This window comes from Chelonia mydas, chromosome 1, assembly GCF_015237465.2.
Source record: "Chelonia mydas isolate rCheMyd1 chromosome 1, rCheMyd1.pri.v2, whole genome shotgun sequence".
NCBI lineage: Eukaryota > Metazoa > Chordata > Testudines > Cheloniidae > Chelonia > Chelonia mydas.
The window spans coordinates 286039962-286053527 of record NC_057849.1 but is presented as its reverse complement, the minus strand read 5'-3'; the positions used below and the strand labels follow the sequence as shown (position 1 = coordinate 286053527).

General features: G+C 41.4%; 1 protein-coding gene across 1 annotated transcript in view; it reads left to right on the top strand.

The window, feature by feature from the left end:
* The window catches only part of MSRB3 (methionine sulfoxide reductase B3), a 137978-nt gene that overhangs the window by 29595 nt on the left and 94817 nt on the right, over positions 1–13566 (top strand). The window contains 1 exon segment of the mRNA XM_037887230.2: positions 7651–7777. Coding sequence (XP_037743158.2) covers positions 7651–7777 — 127 coding nt within the window.

Here is a 13566-nt window from a genome sequence, read left to right as displayed (position 1 = left end):
GAAGAAGCCCTTCTTGTTACTCTTAACATCTCTTGCTAGCTGCAACTCCAAGTGTGATTTGGCCTTCTGATTTCACTCCTGCATGCCTGAGCAATATTTTTATACTCCTCCTTGGTCATTTGTCCAAGCTTCCACTTCTTGTCAGCTTCTTTTTTGTGCTTAAGATCAGCAAGGATTTCACTGTTAAGCCAAGCTGGTCGCCTGCCATATTTACTATTCTTTCTACACATCGGGATGGTTTGTTCCTGCAACCTCAATAATGATTCTTTAAAATACAGCCAGCTCTCCTGGACTCCTTTCCTGCTCATGTTATTCTCCCAGGGGATCCTGCCCATCAGTTCCCTGAGGGAGTCAAAGTCTGCTTTTCTGAAGTCCAGGGTCCGTATTCTGCTGCTCTCCTTTCTTCCTTGTGTCAGGATCCTGAACTCGACCATCTCATTGTCACTGCCTCCCAGGTTCCCATCCACTCATATACTATGAGGTGCTTAGTTTTAGCAGGCTTCATACATAGGTAGCTGAGTAGGTGACTGAACCAGGGGGAAGGCCAGGAGCCGTGATATAAAGCCCCACTCAAGGATGGGGGCTTCATTATGCTAGGCACTGTACACACACAATGAAAAGATAATTCCTTCCCCAAGAATTTGCAATCAAATCTTTGTACAGTTAAAGAATAAAGTTTTTAAAATGAAAGGAGAGGAACTGCTTGCAGTCGTGAGGGCTAGAAATTTTTTTTTTAAATGAGAGTTGAGATACTTGCATAATCACAGGATTCCAGTTAGCTGTGGCTTTCAAGAAAACACCTAACATTGCAGGACTCACAAGATAATTATAGTATTGACAACTCATGTGATTTTGTTGTGAGGCTTGAGATTCTTGATATTTTACCTGTAGCTCCAGCTCTCTGAACCATAGGCTAATATGAGAGTCTCAGCTCTCATTTTTTAAAAACATATGTTCCTAGCCATCATAGTTGCAGAGCTAACACCTTGTAAAACAAGTGACCCAGCTGTACCCTAAAGACTCAAAATCCAGAAGGCAAATTAAAACAGAACCCCTGCATTTTTTTTTAAACAATTCTCATGATTTTTAAGCCATACTCATGGTTCTGGGGACCTGATTCATGATTTTTGAACATTTGGAATTGACCATACTGAAGTAGTGAGAGTTGACAACACTGCAGTGTCCTCTTTTTGCATCAAAATCCAAAAAGTAAGGCTTTCCTGAAGCTATTGTTTGGGTTTATAATAGAAACAAATGGTTTCCAGATCCCACCTAATGATTGAGTAAGGCAATGCAGGAGCTAGTGGAATTTGTGATTTACTCTAGTTATATGGTTAACAAGATAGAACATGGGCACTATGTTTGGAGATGAGAGCCAATCTAACAAAAGACTGCTTAAACACCAAGAGGGAGATCCACAGCCCTGCTCTGGCCCCTTTGCACTAGGTCAAAGGGGCCCTAAAACTAGGGTTGATAGGCATCTGGTTTTTGACCGGAACCCCCAGTTGAAAAGGTACCCTTGTGGCACTGGTCAGCACCGCTGGCCGGGCCGTTAAAAATTCGGTTGGTGGCGCAGCGGGACTAAGGCAGGCTCCCTGCCTGTTGTGGCTCCGCGCGGCTCCCGGAAGCAGCGGCATATCCCCATTCCGGCTCCTAGGTGTAGGAGCAGCCAGGGGGCTCCACATGCTGCCTCTGCCACAAGCACCAGCTCCACAGCTCCCATTGGCCAGGAACCCCGGCCAGTGGGAACTGCGGGGGTGGCGCCCGTGGACAGGGCAGCGCGCAGAGCTGCCTGGCACTGCCTCCACGTAGGAGCCAGAGGGGGAACATGCTGCTGCTTCTGGGAGCCGCCTGAGGTAAGCGCCGCCCAGAGCCTACACCCCGATCCCCTCCCATGCCCCTGCCCCAGCCCTGATCCCCCTCCCATCCTCCAAATCCCTCCGTCCAAGTCCAGAGCACCCTCCTGCACCCCAAGCTCCTCATGCCCAGCCCCACACCAGAGCCCTCACCACCTCATGCACCCCAACCCCCTGAGCCAGCCCAGTGAAAATGAGCGAGTGAGTGAGGGTGGGGGAAAGTGAGGGGGGGATGGAGTAAGCAGGGGGCGGGGCCTTGGAGAAGGGGGTGGGGCTGGGTAGTGGCCTCGGAGGAGGGGTGGGGCGGGGCACGGGTGTTCGGTTTTTTGTGAGTAGAAAGTTGGCAACCCTACCTAAAACCCTGGTTCCAGTTGGGAGAGAAGCCTTAGTGTAAGGGATTTGTTGAGTGCATAGCTGGCGCAGGAGGGGTATGTCGGGGGTGTAGCTGTACACAGCACCGCAGAATCTGCACAGTGCTGCAGTCCATCGGGCAGCCCTGGGAGGCTGCTATAACTTAGACAGGCCCCCCTGAGCTGCCTGTATTATGCTGGAGGGGTCTCTTCTGTCCCCAGAACAGTCCAGGACTGGGAGGGTGCAAAGGTGGCTTAAAACCATTTTACTCACCGTCTCCCTGGGCTAAGCATTCTGTGCTGCACCCCCTTAGAGAAGTGGTTCTCAACCATGGATACGCATACCCCTGGGGGTATGCAGAGGTCTTCCAGAGGGTACGTCAACTCATCTAGATATTTGTCTAGTTTTACAACAGGCTACATAACAAACACTAGTGAAGTCGATACAAACTAAAATTTCATACAGACAAAATGAGAATGTGCGCAATTTTTCAGTAGTCGTGTGCTGTGACACTTTTTTGTATTTTTATGTCTGCTTTGGTAAGCAAGTAGTTTTTAAGTGAGGTGAAACTTGGGTTATGCAAGACAAATCAGACTCCTGAAAGGGGTACAGTAGTCTGGAAAGGTTGAGAGCCACTGCTCTAGAGGCACAGCATAAAATCTCTCCCCAAGAATGGTAATTGGCATTGAAGATACTGGAACAGTGGTTTCCTCCTAAGTTCCTTGTAGTGGCCTGACGACTTATTTTAGAAATCCAAGTTGCAGGTCTGATTCTGAACCTGTGAAGTCTATGGCAAAGTAGAAACAGAGATTTAACTGATATCCAGATATGTTACCACTATCAGAGGTGGATTAAGGTTTCGTGGGGCTCTGGGCCAGAGCAAATGGTCATCCCTTCCGTCTGCAGCCCTGCCCCCCTTTCTGCCCCTGTGGCCCTGCCCATTCTGCCCCTTCCCCTGCTGCCCCGCCCCATTCCACACACGGTCAGCCCCATTCTGCCCGCCCCCCCATTGTGGCTCTCCAACCTTGCTCCTTTCTGTAGCCCCAAGACGGGAGAAAGCTCTGCCCCCACTCCCTCTGACATGGCCCCGGGCTGCAGCGGAGAGTAAGAGCTCCCCCAGCCCTGAGGCCGCAGCAGGGAGCCAGAGCTCCTCCAGCCCCGGGGCCATAAGCGTAGTTTGACTGCTATGTTGGAGGGGGCAAAGTGTGCCCATGCACACACACACACACATGCACATGTCATGCTGAAGCCAGTCCCCTTGGTGCACTGCCCAGTCCCCTCTCTCCTCCCATCTACAGCAGTACCTGGGCTGCCAGTGGGGGGTGGGAGGGACAGGGCGGCATAACGGGGGAGCCCCAGCTGGTGCTGGAGACCACTCTGGCACTAGCTGCTGCAGCGATGTCCCTGCTCTGTTGCTGCTGCGGTTGCCTTCCTCTTGGGGCTGCTGCTGCCCAGGGAACGCCACATGCGGGGCTGCTGCTTCCGCCCACCCCACCCATTCCCATATCCCCTTCTCTTCCTCCTCCTCCTCCCCCTTCCTTTCCCCTTCTCCTCAAACCCCCCCCCCCCCTTTGCTCTGCCCCCTCTCCCCCTCCCCGGGCATCAGGGTTGTAGAGGTGGACACTAGGACCCAGGAGGCAGTGTCCAGCTGCTGAGGCAGGATCCAGAGTGCAGGGGAAAAGCTGTTCAGTCCTGCTCCGTCTGCTCCCCATGAGCCGAAACATGACAGAAAGGGGGTCAGGGCACGGGGGTGCCTATTTTTCCAGGGCCCTTCAATTGGCCGGGGCCCCTGGGCACGGGCCCTGTCCGCCCAGTGGTAATCCACCACTGACCACTGTTCCCCTTCAAACTACACACTCTCTTACTCTTGCTTGGAAATAACAGGGCAGGAATGTACAGCAGCTTCTTAGGCACATTTGTCTTGCATTAGCTTATGCTAAAAATTCTCTCTCTTTTGACTGTATCTTTCTTCCCTCCACCCCCCTTCGCATGTCATTTGTCAGCTTAGATTGTAAATTCTGTGTGGCAGGGACTGTGGCTTCGTGTGTGTCTGCACAACACCTAGCTCAGGGGGGCCCTGGTGCGGCTTCAGGCTTCTAGGAACTGCTGCAGTACAAGTAATAGAAATAGCGCTTAAACTTCAAAAGAGAGAAGAAAGCCTTCTGCTGTAGTGTTTTTTTTTATGAATGCTAGTTCAGTTTTATTGGGTTTTGTAGAGTTATAGCCTTACATCCTTTGTAGATACCTGGGACCAATAGCAACAATTTAGTGAACACTGGCTTTTTCAGGAGATCAGGGTCTGTCTAGTTCAAAATCTTTGGGGTTTTTAAATAGTTTTTCAGCAGTTTACACTTTGGGGAGTTGCAGTCCTGTTTACTTGTAACAAAAGAGGAAAACCTAGCTTGTGCTGCAGCGGCAAACAGCCTCAGGTTGTTAAGAAACAAATCTATGAAACAAGCAGAGGGAAGGAACAACAGGAAAAATGAACCATGAGGAAAGTATAAAGAGAGGAGACTAACTTTTCTCCCTCCTTTCCCCTCGCAAACGGATGTGCCAGCTCCTCTGTCATCTAATGGGAGGTATCTATCTAAAGAATAGTGAACAGAGGATAAAAAGTGTGAAAAAAACACAAATGATGATGATCTTTTAGAAAGTGTGAAATTAAGTATTTTTATTTTTCTATCTTCTATTTCTCAGTGCAACAATGTTTGGGAATATTGTATTTCTAACTGGCTGCAATGGAAAATCTCTGGTAAACTACATATCAGACATGGTATGGGCAGCTTCTGGTATGGGCTATCACACCTTGGCCTACAGAAACTGATGTCTGACACCAAGGTCTCCAAAATAACTGCGAGTTTTCTCAGCAGATTACTTTTAATAAACTAGGAGTACTATTTTGTGAATTTCTTATGAGCCAAGCCTACCTAAAATAATATCTACAGGAAACAAAGTTCCCATTAAAGGTAGTGGCAGTTTTGCCTGAGAAATGAGCACAGGACTGGGATTTGAATGATGTAAATGCAGACATTAGGAACTAGATATGAGTCTTACTCTTTGAATTACAGTTTGTATTGCGGTAGCACCCACAGTTGGCTAGATGCTGTCCACATCCACGCAGGCGGACACAGTCTCTGCGCTGAGGAGTTTGCATAACATCGCCTTTTAGTTTTGTAATCAATTTTTACAGAAGCCAGTTGACTTCATTGACAAATTCTGCATGCAAATCAGTGGTATCTTATCGCCCTAAGGATTGCATCTGTTAAACTGATGTACATTTTCAGTATAAATTATTCTAACAAGAGACCGATCAGTGATTAAATGGATAATGCTCTGCCAACAGCCCCCTTTATACCAATGGGGGCTCCAGCTCTTGGGTCTCCACTGACCACATCTGTGGTGGTGTGGCCTGGGAAGACAGGTGGTCTCTCAGAGAAGTAACAAAAGCCTGATTTGTTTACACTTGAAATCACTACAGAGATGCTGTTCTCCTTTTCACTCCCTCCCTCCTACTTCCAAATTCACTCATGAGAGTCAAAGGAAGTATTTCAGCCTTAGTACTAAAACTTGGCAAATATTAAACATTTCACCTTGCTTGTGTGACTGTGCCATGTAATAGATACAATTGCTGTATAGGGGCATAAGATCATTGATGGAAAGCAAGCCATACCCTTTGTCCATCTTGCTGTATGAAGTTCTTTTTAACACTTTCAGAGTCCATTAACTAACCTTAGCAACACAGCTATATCTTTGTTAACTGAATGATTTTTTTCCTTAAAGATCTTTTTGCAACAATAACCACTAGATGGTGCTCTCCTATTTAGATAATAGTAAAAACAGTATTAACTATAAGTCATCCAGTAAGAGCATGTTGGAGACCCCCTACTCTTGGGGCACCCAGCTTTTTAATTGTAGAATACATCTTTGTTCTTTGCCTGACCTGCAGAGTGACATCACTGCCTTTCTTCCTGTTGCACTGTAGCTGCCTGACTCACAGGCTTTGACACAAGCCAGATGGCTGCGATTGGTAGGCGCACAGGCTGCCTGGTACTGCAGTTGATGAAACAGAATAGGAAGACGTTTTATGATCAGTTGCGGGAGCACAATAAGACTGCAGCTTTGCTAGGTAATTACATTTTCACTGCACACTTTACTTCTCACAGTGAAGGTCACTAGAAAAAAATACATTTTTATTTGTAGTGCTTATTATGTATAGATCTTTGATCTTTTATTAGTCAGTAGTCTGCTCTGGAGGATTTTTTTTAACCAGTTCTGCAGTCACTCGTGAAAATGACATGTTTATTTATGTTTAATGGTTCTTTCGAGCTGTTCGTGGTGTGGCACTTACCTTCCTTCTCTCTTTTGTCTCCATTTAGTAACATAAAAATGTTTTGGTTTTTAGTGAGTTTAGTTTGGAGAAGTCAGAGTTCAAGCATGTTAATGCAAGCAGATTTCTGTCAGATATACTCCAGAGTGATGTGATAATATATATTACTGTTTATTATGTGTTTGTTCTTCAGGGGTCAGAAGAGATCATGCACAGACTTCTCTTCTGGTTCAGGAAATGTACAAGAGAAAATCATTCCTGAGTACATTTCTGGGCATTTCCATTCTGTAACCATTTTTAAAAAACGTGTCTTGGAAGAGGTTGAGAGTGGTGCATTGTTGTTCAAATCATTAACCATGAGGGGCCTAATCCTGCTCCCACTGAAATCAATGAGAATTTCACTATTGACTTCAGTGGGGATGGGTTTGAATCCCAGGTGCCAATTACTGCAGTAATCTTCTGAAGCAGACTGCAGCTATGAATGACTATCCTATGAGGCAGCTGCATTTCATCCTTCCTATTGTGAGGTAAACAAAACAATCACCATAGACACATGTTGCATCTTACAAACTAAAAAATCCCCACTGCCATATCCCTCTCTTCTATATTGGTGCCAGCTGGAAAATTGCTTGAATGTATCCCTTGGAGAATTTAAGATCCAAATGATCTTTATTTAAAGAAATGATTGTCCCATTATTTTTTCTGGTAACTGGAAAGTTTATTTGTTAAAATAAAGTTTGGCTTTGTTTAACCAGCCAGCCAACTGAACAGGTTTTCATAATGGTTGGTTACCAACATTCACCACATAGACATGTGTTTTTAGTAAATTTTTAATTGCAAATTTGGGTTGCCCTGCATTGCACGACATTAAGATTTCCCCCCTGCCTGGTAACTAACAAAGACTTGCAGCATTGTATGCTATGTATTCTAATTAACAAATGTAAACAAGCTTACAGAAGAAGGCAAAAAGGGGCTAAACGAACTAATAAATGTGCATTCAGAATTCCGTAGTCCTATGTTTTCTTTTCAGATAGAATCATAACCCATCAGGTTTGCTATGAATGTATCTAACATTTTTGATGTTTTCATCTTTTTTTTTTTTTTTTCCCTACTCAGCTCTTGCCCCTGTTCTTTGCCTCTGGTTTTGTTGGTGAGGATATCACAGTGATGTCTGCATTCAACTTGCTGCATTTGGTGACAAAGAGCCAGCCAGTGGCCCTGCGAGCCTGTGGGCTTCCCTCAGGTTGAATGGGTGCTGCTTGTTGTGTCATGCATATTGAGGGCCCTTTTAGGAATGGGTGTCTCTGCTGCAGGAAATGATACACTATGGTTTACTAAATTTAGTTGCAATTTATTAGAGTTCTCTGTTGAAGCCGGAAGTTTGTAATAAATCACTGCTTTGCTTTTAGTGTTCATAGCCCAGATTTTAGAATGCTTTGGAAACATTGTCCAGCTTCCTTGCCCAGTATATTACCATATCTCAAATTTGATAGCATCTTCCTGTCCCCTGACACAGACTATGCAGTTAACTTGAAAATCACAGTTGTATTACATATTACACACGTTTTTAATAAGAAATTGCTTAGCATTTAATATATGCAATATTGTTATTTAATAAGTCTCCTAGGAAAATGTTTTACAAATACTGTTCAAGTGCATTGAAATCTTTTTCACCATTTATTCCTTTGTGTGTGTGTGTGAAATTTTTATTGTAAATTTACTTTTAATAATAGTGCACACAAAGGTTCATGCAGAAAGTGATGTGAGCTGTAATGTAATTTTCTTTCCCTCACAATGTGTACTTTCGTTGTGTTACTATAGTTCAAACAAACCAAAATGCTCCATCACAGCTGCCTTTTTTTAGAAAAAACATCCACCTTTAAGAAAAATTTAAAGAGGAATAACTACACTTCATGTGTAATGCCCCGCTCCTGAATTGGGATTTGCCAAGACAGCTGTTGGGGCATAAGGGCCCATCCATGTGAATCTGATTGCAAGACCTTAGTCTAAATGTTTAATATCTGCATTTAAACAGTAACATATGTAATATCTTTATAAGATACCAAATCTGACTATTTGACAGGAAATGACAACTTTAGTGGGTTAATTTTTAGAGTTCAAAGGCTATCTGGAATTATTTTTTTAAAAAGTCAAAATAAAAACTAAGATGCAGCTGTAAATAATCACTGATTGAAACCCCAAGTAACCTTCCAATCTGGGCATTTGTTATGCACCCATCGCCACTGAATACAGGCACAAAATACAACAACCAAGGCATCATTGCTGTTTGCTAATATAATTTCAGAGCAGCATATTGCATATGGAAGAAGTGTCATAAATGCTTTCGGTGATCGGACACAACAGTTAAGCTTAATTGATTTTTCTAGAGCTGTTTTATTTGAACTATCAAAACTGAGCCCCAGTTTTGTGGCATAGGGGTCTATTTTCCTTTCCATAACTCCCATTAACCTAAACAGGAGTTACAATCCATCTTGATAAGGAGACAATAGACCCCATTGTGTTAGCCTGATCTTTGCTTCCAATTATATGTGCTGCTGACTCAGGCTTCAAATCCTAAAAACAGAGGACAAGCAAATTTCCTAACTTTTTGTGCACTTTTGATGTGAGCTCACACTAGTGAGACCTGCCTTAAAATGAGGCATTTACAGCTTTCCTGTTCATTTTGTACCTATTCTAACAAGCAGATCCCAAGCAGATCTCAAAGCTGGTCTGTTAGGAACAGAATCTGACAGAAGTATTTCTGGTGCATACCTGCTCATAAATCATCACATTAACCATTTTGTCACCTGCCTCACTGGCATAATCCAATATTCACATGTTTTATTATAACTTTTATATCTCTGCAATTTATTTCTGTTTGTATGATCCATAGCTACCCAAACTTTAACAGATCAGTTACACTGTTACTCTGAAACCTACTTTATAGATGTATATTATAAAACAAAATTCATCCACTGATAGCAGAATAATGTATAACTGCATATTTCATGTGTTCGAAGAGGAAATTAAATTTCCTAGACACTTTTATAAATTAATGTTGGCTAATTTTGTCTTCAATTTGTGTATGTGTAGTAGTGGTGGGGAACAGAAGTAAATGGTGAAGGGTGCATCATATAAATGCAAGAGTAAGTCCTAGAAGTAATATTTGCATAAATGCCACAGTCCAACTGGATCTTGAGTTTACCTTCAAAGACAGAGAAGTGCCCTGTTTTCTTTAGAATTACAAGCATTTTATGAAAATTATTTTCTTGTGCCCCCCCCCCAATCATATTCTGTACAAAATGTATAATGTACGACTCTATCACTTTGTGCTGTGACCACATCAAGTCTCAAGGTAAGCAGGATTAGATCTACTTTTAGTTGGATAGAAATTTTCAAAGAAAATCCAGGTGGTACAAGAAGTGGTTTAGGAGGCATAATTTCACGTGCGTCACTTGGTGAACCAATGCCACCAAATAATTTTAGGGAGCAGTGTGCTGACAAAGGTTCCATCTTTCAAATGAGGAATAAAACCAAGGCTCTAGCCTTGTTAAACTATCTTGTAATTGGTAAACTGGGATTACTCACATCAGTAAAGTTCCACACTTATAATATTTGCTGGATTGGGCACAATAATGTAATTTTTATACCCATTTTAATTTTCTGGATGATACCCAGAATCAGCTGTTGCCTCTTATGAATAAGTGCTTCAATCCAAATATGTAATCTAGATACTGCCCCTAAGCTTTGCTTGTGCTATAAAATGGAGTTCATATATACTGTCATTTATAGATTAGGACCAAATGAAATCTTTTTTGCTTTTCAAAACAAATACATTCAATTTCATTTCAGAATAGTACATGCATTAATTTTTAGAACATCTGCTTTTTATTTCGAGTAATTCTTCCCGATCCAAAAATCTTCAGTATATTGTAACTTTTGTCTTGTCTTCTGACCATTCTGAAGTTTATGGATACACACTGAGTTATGTTATAAACTGTATACCTTTCATATCATTATTATTATTATTGTTAATTTGATGGAAGGTTTGTTTGCATTTTTAATATCCACATATTAATGCCTGAGGTATAAATGCATTCTTCTAACTATACAAAATAATAGGATTAAATCTAATTTATAGTGAGCAGGGAAGAAATAGCTAAAATGTACCCCAGTGCTCCAAACTTCCAGTAGATGGCACTAATCATATATTCTTTTGCATAAATAGAACAGAATGAAAAGTTTCCACTTTAGAAATCATTCATATATAGGTACAATCTGAGAATTTAGTTTAAAGTGTGTGTAAACTATCATAAGAAAAGCATGAGCATTATGAAAAACCACCCAAGTTTGGGCTTATACACAAACTTCATTCATATAATGTTAGAGGTTTCCTCATTTCCAGTAACAGTTGCAATTCCATTATACTTTCACATAATTTAGAATAAACTGACAATGTTTGACCCTGATCCGGTGCGCTCCACGTCCAGTGAAATGTAGGAGACGGTCAGCATCTCTCAAGATTGGGTTCATAAGGAAATAGATCTGGTTTGAAATCTTTTAAGATAAGAACAAATTTTCCTTTGGCTACTTTAATGCATACCAGCAAGTCACGGGTCCAAGCAGTAATGATGCATATTCCATATACATATGTTTTCTGTAGCAGAGCACCAAGTTATAAAGAAAAATCTTACTTTGCTTTGCTGTGTCTTTGAAATATTATGGGCTCTCATTCCTTTTAAGAAGTGTCCTTTCTTTTTTTCTTTTTTTTTTAACACTTTGAATGTTGTGCTGCTTGCATCACATTTTTTTGCATGAGATAGAAATCTGGTTTTCTGCTGCTGTAGATCAGGAAAGATTACAGTATTTGTAAAAATTAAGTAAAACTAATGATACAAAATTCTAGAGAGCTTGGGTATGCTTACGTGCACATTTTCGCATAGGTGTATGAAATAATAAAGACTTAAATTATAATTCAGTTGTTGTGCAGTGTTTAATTACTAGAATGATTAAAATAGTACTGGCAAACCACACTTTTTTAGGATACGGTTGTTGTATTACAATACATCTGTATGAAAAGGGTGCTGGGCATATGGTGTAAGTCTCTTTTGTTAAATAAATATATGTAGTATGTTTTTTCATAACACCTTTTATTAAATCTCAATTACTTGAAAATTAATTGGAAATATAAGTAAAATATACTGAATAGATAATCAAAATTGGACTGTTTGCAGTAATCCATTAACATGAAGGATTACATGTAGGGCCAGCTCTTGCAAACATGAGTAATTCACCTGTGTGAACCATGTGAACTCAGGGACTACTCATGTCAGTTAAATTAACTCACACACACAGTTTTTGCAAAATCTGGCTTTTATAACGGAAGTTCTGAAACCTTGAGTCAACCATGCCCCCTCCCCCCCGCTCGCCTGCGCATCCACCAAAATTGTAATCACTATTAGATTTTATACAGAATGTGTATATATTGTGTAACTTAAATATGTCTAAATGTATCTGTTGTATATGTGTACATATGATTTTCATATATGCTGTAACTTTCCCGTAGTTTCTCTTCGTATGTTACCAAGGATGTCATACAGCAGATGTCTCTTCACGTGGTTTGAAAAAAATATTAGTGAGAGAGAGAATATATACTAACTTTAGAAACACCCACTGATTCGCCTATGGTTAAGTGCCTGTCAATGTTTTCATTATAAATTCCTGTTTTGTGGGGTTTATAACTTACTTGCTCTGAGCTTAAATTTGTCATACAAGGTCTGAGATATGTGTGCTTTTGTCCCCTCTCCAGACAGTATTTTAAAAGAACGAGAGAGAGAGAAGAAAATTCATTGTTTTTTGAAGATTTAAATACATTTATGCTTCTATAATCAAAATATTGTTTTTATCTGAAATACAATTTTTCATGTTGCTAGTTCATTAGTTTGCCAGGATATAGAGAATTACCTAAGTGTTGAAGATGAAAAGTACTATGTAAGTGCCACAGTAAATAGTATGCTAATGCATTTATATATACTTAACATAAAAATGGTGCTTTCAGTTGTCGCTTATAGAGACTTAGTACCTTTCTTCAAGATTTTTATTGTGTCTATCCTAGTGACATCATAATAGCACCCTGTTGTAACCTGACATGGTATGTTGTTTTCATATCTATGTAATGGCTCTAAAGGAAGAAGACACACCTATATGAGGAAAAAATCACCTTTGTAAAGGTGCCTGAATGGAAATTTACCCAGATATTTTGATCATTTAGGAAACTAATGTATCGTTTACTACTATTTAAATCTGCAATTGTTTAAATATTGTACATTTGTATATATGCAATGTAAAAGGTTTTGTTCAATATTATTTGTTCATTCTTTAGTATCAAAGAGAGAATGAAATTTATTCATAAAATTGGTTTGAGTAACATTTATATCATGCCTTATACTTGCAAAAATTGGAATTTGTATAAAAGGCTGAAATTCCTTCCTTAGCACCCTCTTCTCTGCCCCATATTAGAAGTAACCAACAGGGAACGCTTTCCACATGAGCTGCACAATATAGGCATATCATGTTAAGTCACTGGTGTCCACCCCTCTTTTTTTCAGTTGGACCCCTGCACCCTTGCAAGAAATTGATGGACAGGCAATGCTCTGTGCAGGCATTGTTGCCAGGGCCTTTCATTTTCTGTGTATTCATCTCTTATATCTTTGTTTGTCTCTGTTCCTTTTCCTTTGCATTCTTTTTCTGCATTTTTTTTCTTGGGTTTTTGTCCTCTCCTCATTCTGTGACTCACTAGAAGGCCCTGTTACATGCTTCATCTGGTGGGAAGTCCCGGTGGTACTGAGTGGCCCGTGCTTAGTGGCTGAGCACCGTGCTGTGAGAGAAGAGAAGCTGCTTGGGATGGTGAGCAGGTGCCTGTGCTCCCATCGTTGCAAACAAAGAGCCACTTCCACAGTCTGTTGCATTAGAGATCCCAGTGGGAGCAGAGTGGGAATGCGATGATGACTTTTAAGGACCCACCCAATTGCA